This window comes from Stegastes partitus, unplaced genomic scaffold (assembly GCF_000690725.1).
Source record: "Stegastes partitus isolate 25-593 unplaced genomic scaffold, Stegastes_partitus-1.0.2 Scaffold120, whole genome shotgun sequence".
NCBI lineage: Eukaryota > Metazoa > Chordata > Actinopteri > Pomacentridae > Stegastes > Stegastes partitus.
In genome coordinates, this window is record NW_007577851.1 from 442,406 (window position 1) to 459,708 (window position 17,303).

Sequence of the window (17,303 nt, forward strand, 5' to 3'; positions counted from 1 at the left end):
ACTGGTTTTTTATCATGATGTGGGAAAGATGTGAAAATCTCACATGAAAATGATCAAATGTGTTTCTTGATTTTGCAGAAAATAAATTAAGCATTTGGATCTTCTACTTCTTAAAATATTCTCCTGAAATGACTTTTACTGTTGGTTCACTGACATTACAAAGGTCTTCTCCAACATCCCACGGTGTCACACTCTAAACTGCAGCTCTTTTGTATTTCTGTAAGCCTAAATTGTAATAGTTTTTGTTGGACAGTGCAATATGTAAGTTCAGCTGCTGTTTGGTGGCCACTTGTTCCTTTCCTTCCATTTTGTAAAGGGCTGGCTTCCTGTGCGCGCACTCTCGGTGCTCTCTAATTAGTGCGCGCACTCTCGCGTAAAGGTGGAGGCTCGAATCATCGATGCTGCGCGGCTCAGAGGAAACTTGTGCAAGGGAAACTTTGGCAAACGTCGCTAAATGTCTGTCACATAGCTAAAATAATTTCCAAGTATATGGTCCACGCGAACTCTCCCAATGTCTGACGAGGGAGAAGAAAGCGACAGCGGCGAGAGAGCGCGTCTCTCCGAGTCTCCCTCCCCGCCTCAGTCTGTCAGTCTTCCCCGAGGATCTCCTTCCTCTACGCGGCCCCTGGACCTCTTCTCCTCTGCTTCTCCGCTGCTGGGGGACACGGACCCGCCTTACCTCGCCTCTCCGGAGTGTCTTCACCCGTCTCCAGAGAACCGGGAACTCGGGGACTCCACGCACTTCACGCCGCCAAAGTTCCGCCGGCGCACCGGGGACGCCGGCTCTCCGTTTCGTTCCGGGCCGGCTGTGCGGATAGATGAGGCGCACGACCACTACGATGAGCCGCTTTCCAAGTGGAGAGGACGAGGCGCGGCGGACGCTGAGCGCTTTCAGCACCGCGGACAGAGACTCCAGCGGACTCCGGAGCTCTCGGACTACGGGAACCACTACTCTGCTGAGCAATTAAACACCGAGTTCAACTCCGAATCCCGCCAAACGTGAGTCCCCCTCGTTGATTCTTAGCCTGCAAATTTTAATTTCGACTCTCCAGTGACCAGTTTTGCGGCCTTGTTCACAGTCCATGTGCTTGTATAGAAACTTTGCAGATATGCAAAGAGGATGCTGGGTACTTATTGGTTGAATGTAACTAAGAGCACCTCCTAATCCACCTGGAATGTCAACAAGTAGAGGTCAGTTTTGGGGAGTGTGGCAGCCAGGATTTTTACTGAACCAGTTGCTCTGTGTCATTGATTCTTTGGAGGACATCAAGGTGCATGGGCAGGAGATTAGCAGACAGAAGCATTGATTGTTAACAAAGAAGTTGCTTTGCATTGTTTAACCTAACTTGTGCTGCAGTGGTACCCTAATCATTAGTTCTCCAATAAGGGAATGATGCCTTCTCTGTTTGTCCCTCCCCCCTCATTCTATCAGACTGAGTGTGTGGACAGCAGCGTGATGTATCCCTTGTGAATGTGTGTGTATATCGAATGCATGCTGGAGGAATTGAAGGGTGTGTGAGTTTAATGAATTACTGTGTTTTTCCACTGTAGCCCTTGTTGTGTTGCGTTGTATTGAAAAAGCATCTTGAATTGTTCCAATACATAAATGCATAAGCAGCAGACAACAGGGACTGTGTGTGTGTGTGTGTGTGTGTGTTCTTGGTGTGTGTGTGTGTCAGAGTAAAGGAGAAAACACTGGGCTAAAACTATGTGACGCTCAGCTGGAGCACACTACAGAAATTGGCTTGCACAGTACAATCCCAGCAATGTCACACTTATTACACATAAAGCCCTCACGGATACAGTCTGTCTATGTGTGTGTGCATGTGTGTGTTTTGTGTGAGTGTTCTGAAATTATGGAGTAGTTCCATTCATTTCTCAACTGTCTAATGTATTTAATTGCTTTACTGTGAGGAAAGAGGCTCACAAGGCCATTTATTTGGGCGCAGTCTGCTGCATCCATGTAGGAAACATCCACAGAGACAGAGTTGGACATACATGATGACACATAATGGCTGTTCATGTAGTGCTGCCAGCTTAGCTCTGGCTATCAGACACTGGGAAAGGCAGGGCTCAGGGTTGTGTCTTTGATCTTGGATGGTCTGCCTCTTTGATACACCACTGTTGAGTTTAAAAAGGCCTTACATGGAAAAGAAGCATGTATGCTCCCACTGATGCCTGGCCAGGCTAAATTTTGGACACCCATGTGTGTGTATATATGTGTGTGTGTGTGTGTGTGTGTGTGTGTGTGTGTGTGTGTGTGAACGTGCATTGCGTTAAAGAGCCTGTAAGAAAGGGTGAACATGCCTGTTTCTCATTACTGCTAAATTATGGTGAGCAACTCACCTTTGATCTTAAAAATTGGCAATTTGCTGCATGAAAGAGTGTGTGTGTGTCCGTGTGTGTGTCTTTGATAAAGGCAAAGAGAGAGCTGAAAGTGTAACACTCCTCAAATATTCTGTTCATGTCTGTGCACTGATAAAGTGCAAACTCTTTAGTCAGTTTTGTAAATATTCCTGCTGAGTTGAAGCATATTTTTCACTCATTATCCTCAAGGTTTGGGTTCAAACCTGACTCATCTTCTTCTTTTCATTTTCTCTAGTTTACCACCAAATGACCTTGCCAAATTGATTATTTGCACTGATTACAAATTACTTAGCGTACCATCCACACAGAGTTCAGCTGTGAAGAAGAGGACTTTCTAAACAATGAAAATTGATTATACAGTTTAGTTTATGGCCAAAAATCTGACAGAGGAAGCTGTTTTATGGTATTTTCAGTATAAAGTTTTATTGTGCATCCCCATCACATGATCCAGTGTTCTTACAGTAATCATTCTAGCAGCCAAAGCTGTATGACCACCTTCTATTTGTCCATATTCATTTCATGGAAAGAAGCTATTGTATGCTGACAGAAATGACACTTAACTATCAGCTGTGAAGTTTGCAAAATCTGGACTGTGACAGCACTGTGACTCAAACTGGACTCATAATTCAGTTAAGTAAACTGGAGCCAATTAGGTGTCTGAGATGTCAGAGAACTGTGGTTTGAGAACCTTGGTTAGAATGGGAAGGATTTTAAAACAAGCTGCTATCGTGTGTTGGAATCACCAGCAGAAATGGTGGAAGACTGTCATTTTTTCCCCCTTTTTCTGACAGTTTTGTTGTTAGTAGGAGAGGAAGCTGCTTGATTGGACATGCACTCTAAAAGATCTGCAGGAGGCTCTGACTTGGATACAGCATGAAAAAAAGAACTAAGTCGACCCAGTGATGGCTGAAGCACTGCAGTCTGTGGCTTCAGGATTAGGAAACAGTGCATATAATCATGTCCATTAACACAGAATCAAATAAAGTGTGAAAAGATTATCACCACTGGTGATCCCACCATGAATTAAGACCCATTTTTACAACCCATTGATTCTCCATTATTTAAAGTTCAATCTGCTCTCTATCCCCTTCGCATAAATTTGCAATATGCTACTTAGTGTGGAATCATAGAGTGGAGGTAAAGAAATGGATAGCATTTAACCCTATTGGGGACTTTCATGTTACCATACGTAGAAGGTCTTTCAGGGTCCATTGGACCCCAAGAAAGAATATGTGCAAAATATTTGTTGATATTCATTATAGACTTTTATACTATGTTAAATACATTTTCTGACAAGTTGACGTATTTTTGGTTCCATATGCATGGCAAATGTCCCTCTTTTTATATTTAAAAAAATAAAAAAAAATCTTCATAAATAAAAAAAACAATACCTGTGACCTAAACCAAATGACCAAAAAACCCTAAAAGTCCTGAATAGGGTTGAAGGGATGTGCATAAAGCTGACATGACACCTGCCATGAACATGAAGGAGTCTATGAACATGTATGAATGTTGCCATTAGGTGTCATTCAGTCTGTTTTTAAGGCAAAGTTGATGTTTTAGATATCTTTGTTGTGACAACTCAACATTACTACAGATAGCATAACCTGATATAAACATAATATAGCAGCTCAAATGATCTAACTTAAAGAAATTCTTTAGGTTTATTTGTTGGTTTACATGTTGACCAAATGACACTTAATGACAACTGACATAAATAATTCATAAAGACTTCTATATGTTCCTCACAGGCATCGTGTCATGGTCATGGCTCTGTGTCACGTCAGCCTTTTGCACACCTTTTAAAATAAAGTAGCACTAACAAATGGTTAGCAAGAAAATTCAAACATACAGCATGTGAAAGAGGCTTTTTTCCCCCCAGTATTTGTCAACCAACGCAGGGATTAAAATTGGGTGAATATTGGGCTTATTTTGAACAGGTTGACAAAAGGATATTGCTTGTGAGATGTAATAGAGTCTGATGTATCTGCTGTTAGTTTTAGGAGGCAGTGGGAGTTCTTGTTTTTGTGGCATAACATCATTTAGTGCATCTGTTTTGGGCTTGTTTGCAAAAGTGTAATGCAGCGAATCTTTTAGTCTTGCATTAGGAACACCACTATAAACAGAGGTAAGGAATCGACATGCATTTACACAATTTCTTCTTTACTAACACATTTTTCTCACAGACAATTTTTGCCCATCTGTCTCCATTGTGTCTACCTCCTCCTGTTTGTGTGGCTGTAATTTTGAATTGAAATGATGCAGGTAAATTCTATTTCAGATCCGACTCACCAACCCTCAAAGATGGATGGTGGTGGAGATCTAAAGGGATGGAAAATAGCAATTCATTATGTGACTATGAGGTTATCTAAATGGGCTGGCAGCCAGTCTGTCCCTTCATTTATGAGGAATCTTACCAATGCTGACAAGCATGTCTGTGACAGTGTTTGTCCGCGTATTTTTGTGAGGATTGAGAAATGTTAGAAGATATTATATGCAACTTACAGCACAATGCATCCTAATACATCAACAGCACAAACTATGGCCTGAAGGAACAAATACTTTTCTGATGGAGTCAACAAAAAATATGATAAGCTTCACAGAGGTAGCACTTGCTGTAGGGTTATTGCATCGGTTTGCATTACATTTTACAGACTGTGGGATGTGTGCGCATTTTGTATGCATAGTTTGTGTGTGAGAGAAATTGAGAGCGAGAGAAAGAGAGAGCGAGAGTGAGAGAAAGTGAGATTGTGCCTTCTCACATTGATTGGCAGCCTTAGGCACACACAGCTGATTGTGTAAATCGAAAATCAAGAGCTACAGACCTTTTATACCCTTTAATCGTACACTGACAAATATATGCTCTCTCTCTCTCTCTCTCTCTCTCTCTCTCTCTCTCTCACACACACACACACACACACACACACACACACACACACATTTGTCTTGGTGAGCTCTCTTCATCTTCTCAGTTCCACATCCTTTGACACCCCCAGGGAGTACTTCTACCTTGAACAGATTTCCATTTTCACCTTTTCCTTCTATGTCCTGCCTTCTGTACACACACACACACACACACACACACACACAGACACACAAATATCTCAAATTACAAATGAACTTGTGTGCTTTCTGTGTTTTTAAATGTGGCGGCAGGTCTTATTGTGAAACTGGACCCCTTGTCATTTGTAAGGTCACTGCACCAATGAGGATAACACACAAAATAGCAGAAGTATATTGGAAATCTTTTATGTGGACAGCACTAACCAAGTGTGGTTTTCAAAGATATTCAGCCTTGCAAATAGGTGGGTTTCCTTTTAACCCACTCAATAAGAACTGTTCCGATTCTACACTGGATGACCCACCATCAGCGTTTTCTAAATTAAATCTCAAGTCTGAATTGGTAATTTCATAGTGGAAAATCAATCTGTACTGGTCAATAACTTTTCACCAAGGCCACTCCTAATTTCCAATTCCTGCTTTTTCAAAGCACTTCAGGCTTGTATCTCTAGCTTGGCTCTTGCTCTTTTTTCCGTGTCTGGGGAGCGTCAAGGCTTTTTTTTTTTTTTCATTGTGTGGGTCAGTGCTGACAATACAAAAGACACACCCATTGTGGCAGATCTTTGTGTTCTGAAAATACAATAGTTTAACCACAACAGTTCTGATGAAAACCATTTTGCAGTAACATGGGTGATTACGAGGGGTTCTGTGCAAGCTCCTACAACATGTCACCTGGGACACCGCTCCGTTTAGAAAAACTATGGCATTGTATAGAACAGGAGGTACATGTTCATTTTTGTTTCTGTGCATGCGATGGTAGATAAAGACAGATTCAGCACTGATAGTGGAGTTTCTTCGGTGGACTGCTGATGCAGAGCGTGAATTCGTCATGCCAGAGTCAATTAAGCTGACAGCTTCATCTCTTTCTTGCCAATCAGAGCTGTTGACCTGAGATGGCCCTGCAATGAGCTTCGACACTGGTAGCGGTTCATTGATCCAGCCAGGGCCAAATATATGACAGATGCCTTGATGGTGCTTGCTGAGGTCAGGGTAGAAGTCTATGTTAAGCACCATTGATTGTGTTTGACCATTCCTTTTCCAGAGAGAACTTCCACACAAGGAGGCTGTCAGGGCTGCATCTAGATCTAGATATCTAGATATAACGAAAGATACTGTCTTTTCCTCTTTCCTCCAACATTTGCCCTCTTGCTCTCCACTTTTCTTTCCTTCCATTACTTAATCACTCCTTCCTCTGACTCTGCCTTCTTTGTCTCCCTCCGTCTCCATCATGGTAATTGTTGTTGTGTTGCCTCATTTCACTGTTTCCTTTCCCCTTTACTGTCTGCAGGATGGAGGCCATGCATCGCCGGCACACCACGCTGAGGGAGAAGGGGCGTCGCCAGGCAGTGCGGGGCCCAGCCTATATGTTCAATGAGCGTGGCTCGGCGCTCACTGCAGAGGAAGAGCGTTTTATGGATGCTGCTGAATACGGAAACATTCCTGTGGTCCGCAAAATGCTGGAAGAGTCCAAAACCCTGAACTTCAATTGCGTGGACTACATGGGCCAGAATGCTTTGCAGCTGGCGGTGGGTAATGAGCACCTGGAAGTGACTGAGCTGCTACTGAAGAAGGACGGCTTGGCCAGGATCGGGGATGGCCTGCTTTTGGCTATCTCTAAAGGGTACGTTCGAATCGTTGAAGCCATTCTCGGCCACCCTGCTTTCGGTGGGGGTCTCCGACTTGCTCTGAGCCCTCTGGAGCAGGAGATGCGTGACGATGACTTTTATGCATACGATGAAGATGGAACACGTTTTTCGCATGACGTCACGCCCATCATCCTGGCTGCTCACTGCCAGGAGTATGAGATTGTCCACATTCTTTTGACGAAGGGGGCCCGCATAGAAAGGCCACATGACTACTTCTGTAAATGTTTAGAGTGTGTGGAGAAACAAAAGAAGGACTCGTTCAGTCACTCTCGGTCCAGGATGAATGCGTATAAGGGCCTGGCCAGCGCAGCCTACCTGTCACTCAGCAGTGAAGACCCTGTCCTCACTGCCCTCGAGCTCAGCAACGAACTGGCAAGATTGGCAAACATTGAGACAGAGTTCAAGGTGAGGAGGTCTCACTGGCTTTCTTTGCTTCATTACATGACTTTTACTTGTGTAGGAAAGGAATTCTGCTCTTCAGGAAACACAGATGCATTAAAGTTTTTAGAAATTCATCAAATCATACAACTGCTATTGTACAAATGTAAAATATCGTCATATAAACATAAATCCAGGTACAAACCCACTCATCACATGCAAATGTACAGTTTGTGTTTCACTCAGAGCAGGAACAAAACACATTTTAACTGCTTTGTGTAACAAAAGATATAACTTATCTAACTTCACCCAACTGATAAGTTGGACTTGTAGAAACTACGGTAAATACTACAGTTTTTATCTATCTTCATCACATTTGACTCCGACTCCGGACGTGAACTCATTGTTACGCTATTATCAGTCATCAAGTCTGGCAGGTTACAGAAAGGCCAAACTCTCGTCCTCCACAAGTTATTAAAAGTGTCGCAAGTTCTTAAATTAACAATGTCAGATGGTGAATAAATATTCAAACACCGGGCTTGTAGCTTCTCTCCTTGTTGTGAGTAAACCCCATCAAATATTGCATTGTACATGTATTTCAGAGATTTCTGTCATGCTTTTTTCACTGCATTGCTGAGATCTTATGCAGTTATGAACATCGTCATCTTTGCTGTTGCGGGAGAAGAACTAAAAGAGAACAGCAAGAGAATATAAATAAAAGATTCAATAAGTGATTCATTGGCCAATGATCTTTAAGAATCCAGGTATTCGACTTGAAACTAATTCCAATATAGAAGTGCTGTCTCTTTCCATCCCTATGAATGACATTATCACCTGCTGCTGGGATATTTTTTTTTTATAGCTTTATGTTTCTCTGAGTACAGATGGAATGGGTGAATAGTGCCCGAGGAAAATGTGCAGATCTGTCTCTGCCAGTGTTTCACCTTATTCCTTCCAATGACTCTCATCTTGAATGGATTTCCCAGAACACTGGAAGCTTTTTATTTCTATCTGATAACAATGCAATCTCTTCTCAGGTTGTGGCAAAGTAAGAATCGTAAAGTGGAACACGTTATTGTTTGATGGAAATCTGAGCGATATTTGTGCACTTAAACTGACAGAAAAGATTGCATTTTATAGACTACAGTCAATGAATTGCATCAGGCTTCAGTGATCATGCTGGTGGTGCAAAAATACATGACTGTGTTTGTGTGAGTGTACCTGTATTGCTATCTGGTTGAGGACTGGATTGAGTTTAAAACTTCTAAGTCAGGACATTTTGGAAAGAGCTGTTTGTACTGTGCTGAAGGTTTCTAGACTCTTCGCCACATCTTGTTGCTGTGCTGTGACATCTTGAGGATAAAACTTGGCATGTAGGTTAATTTTAGAAATCGGTTTAGGTTAGGATTAGTTGAAGGATTGCGGTTTAGTTGTGATGGTTCAGTGTTCAAACATGTCAGTGTGTGTTAGAGAAAACTCTTGATGTGTTTAATATTTAAATGCTTAACTCTGTGTGCTGCCTTCTCGCTTGAAGCAGGCTGATTGGTTTGGGCTGGTGGCACAACAGACCTGATCTCATACACTGTGTGGCAGATGTTGGCCTACAGCAACTTCCATCCATCCATTATCTATACACTGCTTAATCCTCACGAGGATCGTGGGGGCGCTGGAGCCTATCCCACCCGACTTAGGGCGAAGGCAGGGGACACCCTGGACAGGTCACCAGTCTATCACAGGGCTACACTTAGAGACAGACAACCAAGCACACTCACATTCACACCTATGGACAATTTAGAATCACCAATTAACCTCAGCATGTTTTTGGACTGTGTGGGAGGAAGCCGGAGAACCCGGAGAGAACCCACGCTGCACGGGGAGAACATGTAAACTCCACGCAGAAAGATTCCGGTGCCCCCACCGGGACGTGAACCGGCAACCTTCTTTCTGTGCAGTGCTACCAACTGTTCCACCTTGCAGCCTCTACAGCAACTTGCTCTTGAAAAAAAAAAGTGCGCTTATGATAATTACATAAAACCATTATCACAATTCAGCTATTTTTGGTGATCAGAATGCTTTACAGTGTAATACACTTTGGGAAATGTTTGCAAAAGCTTGTAAATAGAATTTTTTGATGACTGTGTAAAATCATATGATCCTAATTTGAGTGTGCCAGTGGCAGAGTAGCCATAGAAACCAGCTCATGGTACTTTTAACTCAGACTAGCCCACCAAAACACAGCTGCAGACTCTTAATCACATACAACCCATATCACACTTTACAAGAATTTATAGGAAACAGAAGTTTACATTCTGAACTCCAAGCAGTTTCTGGGTGTTTTATGTTCCTGTCACATTTTTACCCACTGCCTCATTTTTCCACTGCAATATAACATCCTGCACCTCTTTCTATCTACAGTATAACCATCAGGTGAAGGAGAGAGAACTCAAAAATTACTTCTGTGCATTATCCCACAGTTGTATTGCCAAAAATTATTAAAAAAAAAAAAAAAAAAAAAAGAATAAAATGATTTTAACAAGTGTCCACAGGTGCTACAAACATTGTTTCTGGCTCTGATAAATGACATACTTCCCTGACAACATGTTTTTTAAACTTGCTGTGGGTTTTGGGGTTCAGACTTTTCAATTAAATAAAATTAGTTAATAGTACAAAAAAAATTGCTTAACTGTGAATTATCCTTTTCTTTCACTTCGAACCAAAAAACATGTAGATTTAGCCTATTTAGCAAATGGTAACAAGTTATATAGTTTATTGCCTCAATGTTTTTGCTGTGACATTCTTTCAGTTTATCTTTTAGTACTGTAACTGTCCAGTACACGTAGTGTATACAGCAATACAGTGAGATCAGTGGCCATGTAGGTAGTTGCAGGCCCTTATAAACACCCAACTAAAGAGTTAAATTCAAGTTTGTAAAATACCATCACAAAACCCAGACAACTGCTTCACAACAGTCACAATTTGTATACATTCCAAACTCAGTACATCTCATCCCTTGAGATGAAACTAACTGCTTTAATTTTCATTTCATAAACAATAGACTTCCAGTCTCGTGCACAACGGCCTACGCAGTTTCACTTGTTCTAAATGTACTTTTCCCCACAACCTTATGAATTCCAGACAGATATTTGGACATCAGCTATCAAATCAGTAAACTTGCCTCATAACACTTTGATTTGATTTCACCAATATGACTGTTATCCTTGAAGATGTTGATGATGGTATTGCTGAATGCCTTCATCTTGGCCTTCAGTTTTATGAGTCACACAGGGCAAGTTGTTCTCATTGCAGTATCCTGCATTAGTGCAGACCTTGTCCACAGACATCATGGGAAATAGATGAGCCTGCTCAGTACAATACGTGCTTGAAAATAATTATTCTCTTGGTGCCATTCAGACTGAAAAGTACACATATTTTTCCTTCGCTGGCGATTCCATAGGTATATTTTCTTTATAAATATGCTTCCTTATGCTAATACAGCAGAGGTCTCTGCCAACCCTGTTATTTCAAACTGCTATCTCACCACCTCTTAAACATTCAAGGCTACCATGCAATGCGTGGATAAATGGCTTGTGCCTCTGGCTGCCTGGAAGATAGTGATGTGGAGTTATTTTTATTCGTCAATGAGAACCAACAAATGCAGCCACATTCAAACTATTGCTTAGTTTTATGTTTTTCTATTAACCATACTTGAAACATGTAATTTGTTTGCTGATTGGCTGACTCATGAGATCGTTATTGTGGAGAGCATGATCAGATAATTGGACCAATCAGACAGCAATAGTCTGAAAATGTTACAATTTCCATCTCAGAGTTTATTTATATTTATTATTTGAGCTGAGTTTGTCCACCCATGTGTACCTTTATTTTCTCCCCATAACACTCTGTCCTTATTCATCAGTTCCATCTGCTTTCTGCCCATATTTGTGTTTGATATTCAGCCTTTCTGCTTGTCATTCTGCTCCCTGTCTCCAGACAAGTTAATGAGAAGGGCTCACCTGAGGGACCTGAGTTGTGTTGGAGCTCATCTGTCTCATTACCATCTCATTATCGCCACTCAGCCTTCTCTCTTTATTTGTCTCCCTGTCCCTCTACACATCATCTTCTCATTACTTTAAAATATCAAATAATGTTAAGACGGTGTGCCAATAACCCTAATCATTCATATTTTATATGGGGCAATTAAACACAGCAAGTAAAAGTTAGTGCATCGATTAAGATATCATGTTGCTGAGAAAAAAAGTGAACAAATGGAGCAATGCTATTTTCATTTAATGCCACCTTTATGACACCCAAGCGCCTAGAAAGATCTCACACAGGCAATATTCAACAGTGATGCTAAACCGTGCCATATAGAAGTGTAGAAAGCACACAAGCACTCGATAGCTTCATATTTAACAGAGAGACATGAGACCTGTAATGATCCTCTCATTTAACCCTTTTGGGAGAAAGCGAATAAGCTCACAATCCTGAAAAAATCCTTTCATATAATTTATAATGAGGGCTGACCTGAGTCCACAAGTGAAGTGGTCTTGTAGAGTTTACCTGGTGATTTAATTCTGATTTAATTTGTTTCCTTTCATCTCTGTTTCAAAGCTGGCATCCTGAAAGGAGCTGAATGAAGCAATTGGCTTGTTTGATGCGCAATATGTTGTTGAGATTTGGGAGTTGAGTGTGTTGGCTCGTCAGTGAGCCTCTGTGACATCCTGTACCCATAGTGCCATTCTCCTTCACTCACAACACGTCTGTTTCCTCATTGTTTCTGTGTGGTGTTCTGAACTGAGCATTATTTAGACTCTAATATTCATATTTCAGTGGTGGGATATTTTCCCCAGCAGACAAATACACAATAGACCACCAGCCACTGTGACAGTCTGGCTCAAAGACTGCGGCAAGAAGGCCATCCATGAGAATAATAACAGAACAGAAACTAAGTTGTGGTTTTTGTCATTCACATTGCTAGTCAGTTCCCTGAGCATGAAGTATTTGTTTCAGGCCACCGTTGTCCTCAATGCAACCAATTTCCCACAATAATGTGCTGGTGCGGTGGTGAGCACCGTTGCCTCGCAGCAAGACGGTCGCCGGTTCGTGTCCCGGTGAGGACACTCGGGATCTTTCTGCGTGGAGTTTGCATGTTCTCCCCGTGCAGCGTGGGTTCTCTCCGGGTTCTCCGGCTTCCTGCCACACAGTCTAAAAACATGTTGAGATTAATTGGTGATTCTAAATTGTCCGTAGGTGTGAATGTGAGTGTGCTTGGTTGTCTGTCTCTGAGTGTAGCCCTGTGATAGACTGGTGACCTGTCCAGGGTGTCCCCTGCCTTCACCCTAAGTCAGCTGGGATAGACTCCAGAGGGTAAACCCCCAATGATTTTAAGTTGTAGCTATCACCACTATAAACTAAGAAATATTACTTGCACAGCTCTTGAATTTACAATACCTCTATAACTCATTGCTTTTTGCTTTGTTCAAGTGTTAATACTAACTGCTAACGATTGGTATATTAACTGGGTACATACAGTCAGAATGGAGTGTAGACCACAGCTTATATATGCAGAAAATATGATGACAATACATGTGCAAACTGTCAAGTGCAAGCAAGCACTACTTTTATACCTACTGGCACAAATACACAACGTGTCAGTGCAGACAGAAGAGTGCTGCATGTTGGATGATGTGCCTTTGGCTTGCTGCTATAGGACGTCACTAACACATTTATCTTCAAACATGTTACTTTTCAAGACAGCCCATTAATTTCTCATTCAGGCCTCTGGACACATGTACACACAGCTTTCAAAAAACCCTGAGACAGCATTAGAGAAGGTACCATAAGGAAGCAGAGTGTGGTTTCACTTTTACTTACATTTTTGCCTTCTATCACTCCATTTTTGGCTTAACTTCAATATAGGGATTTTGTGAGAAACTAGGACAAAAGACAGCAAGAGATAACATGAAAAAGAGTTAAAATGATGGTGGTGAATGTACACTGAAGCACAGTAATACAATCTTTCTTTTCTTCTCATCCCTCCATCTTACATCCTCTCCCCTCTCTCTCCCTCCCTCCTTCCCAGTTTGGCTCATGTCCCCCTTCAGTTCACTCATCTGTAACCGTTCTCACTCTGTGTCACACCACTCTGTCTCCAGTTTCAATCTCACAACATCATTCCCATCCCTTAATCTCAGCTCCTGAGGCAAAAAACCACATAGCTTGAATTGTGATTGGATTTTCACATATGTGTGTAGCATTTCACGTATGTTCGTGATGTATGTTTTACGATGTGAAAACAATCGATTTTTTAAAAAACGTTGTTTTACATGTACTTCACTGAACACTGAAGTCTTGTCTATGCCTGTGTGTATGAACAGATATGACACTGTAATTTATCTCTCGCACCTAGGAGCCTAAAGGAAAAATTCACCAAATGCTTCTTTTTCTGTCTTGTCCCCAAAGGGCCAACAGATGCTATCGCTTGATGCCCAGAATTTACTTTTTAAATTACAGATAGTGATGAGTTGTCTGAGCAGACTTATCTAACACGCCTCTCGGTTTCATTTTTTTTCCAAGCATCATGGAACAAATTGTAGAATCTAGGGATGATCACACGGGCTCCACAAATTTTATATTCAGGACAGACACGGTCCAAGTCATGCCAGAAAGAAATATCCTTCACTAAAAAGGTCAGACGTTGGAGGAATGTAAATGATGCTCGTGATCAGTACATGTACAAAATACAATCCACACGCATATGTACGTGTTCCAGTTTATACCTGCTTGCAGAAAGATTAAAGTGAGAGCAGAGCTGATAATTTCCCTCTGAGCTGAATGCTAATTATTTTATTGGGAAGACTCTGTAAAAGTTTTTGCTCCAACACACTGTAATGGTTTGCTTGAATACAGCCCCGACATGGTGGTGAATGCATAATGAGCATCATTCCTTAGAGACTCTAAACCTGCCAGAAGCCCCAGTCTGCTGCCTGCATCCGTGCTCAACCAACTGTTGTCGAACAGAATGAGGCAGGAGGCCGAGGGGAGGTCGGTGGAAATGAGAAGTGAACTGTGGGGGCCATGAGAAGGAAGGGCAAGGGGTTATTGAAGCGATTATTGAAGGGACCAATTCAGCTGATTTTACACTGTGTACGTCTACTGTCAGCGGGTAGCGAACTCTGCAAGTACAAAAGCAGGGAATTTAGGTTTTTCATGTACTGTGACTATAAGGTTAGTACTGAGGTTAACCACTTCAGAATAATCTGTAAACACTCCTGCTCCTGTTCTTCAGCTGGCATTTGCTTTGATTTGTACCATTTGTTTTACTTACTGTGGTTTAAATTCCAATCAGGTGACTATTATTGCTCATTAGGCTTTTTTTTTTTTTTCTTTCAGTGAGAATGTGTATCCATCAATTGTCATTATGTGAATATTCTTAAGAGAGTGTAACAGACTGGACCATTACCTCTTCTATTACTCTTCTTAACTATGACATCCCTTTGCTTTCTCTCACCTAACAAGCCAATAATGTTCAATGTTGGGTGAAAGAATGAAATGACCTTCTGTCTTCTCTCTTCTTCCAATCTGTGTGGTGTATTTTTTTGACACCTCATTTACTTTTTACTTTTTGGTCTTTCTAGTGAAGCAGACAACTTTGAATATTGTGGTTTTCATTTAAATTTTAAGGGGTTACCGTTTAGTTTTGTATGTGCAATATCAAAGTATGCATAAAATATTAAAAATAATTATTATTTAGATTTTATTTGTATAGTAACTTTTGAAAAACAAAGCTACAAAGTGCTTTACAGTAAATTAAACAATAAACACAAATTCAAACAAACAAAGATACTAAGCATGCAAGATATAATAGTGAAGTCTAGTTTTTAGTTTGTTTCTTTTTTTAATTTTATTTTATAAAGCACATTCAATTCAACAGCCACTGTGTCAAAGTAACCTATAGAAGTTAAATAAAATATTGCTTTACCTGACTACAACACAAATTAAGGCTGATACCCTACACTGTTATTAATCATGAAGAATAAGCTAACTGGTGTACTGATATAGCTAAGAGTTAATAACCTAACTAATATAGATATTATGGTCCCACAGCATTGTTAATTATGGAGACTTTCATCTGTAATTTAGACACTACAAAAAATGTACATGAAACCCAACAAAGTCAAGGATATCCTGGATCCCCTTTTTAGCAAACTCTGTTTTTATTATTTATTTGTTTCTAAATTCAGATTGATAAAATGCAAGTGTGTGGATCCCTTCCGTCAGTTGTTTTGGGTTCAACCCCCCCTAACATTTGCCACCCCCCTAAAAACACTTAAAGCTTTTTGTTCATTGTACTGTTATGGTTAAAACAGTGTGCAACACATAGTGGTTCAGCAAGTATGTTCTGTCATATATGACCAAATATGTTAGAAACCACACAGTCCTGTTCCAATATAAGGAGCCACTGCTGCTGCTATTGTCGCTGTGGTGCTGGTATCTTAAAATTCAGCATTTGTACTCACAGGACAGAGTGTTTGGGGGTTAAATGCATTCTCTTGTACCTTTGACTCCTGTTTCTGCTGATTTATGTGCTGTATTATGGGATACATTTTTTTATTTTTGACAAAGACAAGTGGGCAATGTTTCAAAATGGAAAGGTCAAGAACCATATCACAGCCTCACCCTTTCCATTTCTGTGCACTCAAGCCATATTAGAATTGCAAATGGGAATAACTGTGCCTGTGATGTTGTCAGTTGTCGTGTAAAAGGCAGGAAACGCCATTTCAAACCTTAAGGGGCAACAGTCAAGAGATATTAAACTGTATACATATGACTGTGGAGGTGACAGAGGAGGTGGAGGTGATTTTGCAGGCAGACAGATGTCAGGTGAGTTGACAGCCAATCGCCAACTTCTGTAAGACGGCATAGCGGGAAGACAGGACACACAAAGAGTGTTGGTTGATAGTTTGATTGAGAACCAAAATGCATGATGTGAGAACATCTGAAATGTAGATAATATGTGTATGACAGATGGGGAAGAAGATGGATACAACTACTGGACAAGAAGATGCAAGACAACAAGACAAGGGGGGACAAGGGGGCAGCTAAAGGCAGAGTCATAGTCTGATGAATCCTCTGATGTGTGACGTCATCGGTTCTACATTTAAAGAATGGCACATTATCTGTGTCAGTTGATGGCATAAATCATTGAAAGTTTTAAATTCTTTAATCTGCTTTTTTCCTCATCTCTTTCCCCCTCAACTGTCCACCTCCTTCACTCTCGTGCAGAATGACTACCGCAAGCTGTCCATGCAGTGTAAGGACTTTGTGGTGGGTGTGTTGGACCTTTGTCGGAACACAGAGGAAGTCGAGGCCATATTGAACGGCGACGTGGATCAGTGTCCACCGAGCCCCTACAACCGACCCTGCCTCAGCCGCGTCAAACTGGCCATCAAGTACGAAGTCAAGAAGGTAGGACAAATGGGGAATAGAGAATGTTTTTTTTTTTTATCACACGTTTTCAACTAACATATGCAACATTTAAAACTTGACAAGCTTTTCCAAGAATCTGCACCTCAACTTCCAGAATGGGGAGGAGAGTGAAATCAACCTTCACGTGGATGAGCAGGTCGATGGCTCCTAAGTAGTCGCTTAGTACACAATGTTCTGGCTGAACCTTATTATCATTATGCATTAAGGGGAAAAAAGCTCTGGTTTGTTTGTGTTTCTTTAAACTAATCACAATTGTCTTGGGTGGGACTGTCTCTGCAAAATACTGAATGGGAAGGAAATGTGTGGTGACAAAAGAAAGAAAATGCGACAAAAAATAGTAAAAGCCATTTGTTGACTGTGCAA

At 41.2% G+C, this 17,303-nt stretch overlaps 1 protein-coding gene across 2 annotated transcripts in view; it reads left to right on the plus strand.

The window, feature by feature from the left end:
* Positions 1 to 511: 511 nt before the first annotated feature.
* Positions 512 to 17,303, plus strand: part of trpc7b (transient receptor potential cation channel, subfamily C, member 7b) — a 54,058-nt gene continuing 37,266 nt past the window's right edge. Inside the window, exons 1-3 of one of the 2 annotated variants that reach the window (XM_008278327.1) lie at positions 512 to 999; positions 6,716 to 7,478; positions 16,737 to 16,919. In XM_008278327.1, coding sequence (XP_008276549.1) covers positions 512 to 999; positions 6,716 to 7,478; positions 16,737 to 16,919 — 1,434 coding nt within the window. Of the gene's footprint in view, positions 1,000 to 4,671; positions 4,731 to 6,715; positions 7,479 to 16,736; positions 16,920 to 17,303 lie in introns of those variants that run through there. The other variant, XM_008278328.1, reaches the window with a different exon arrangement.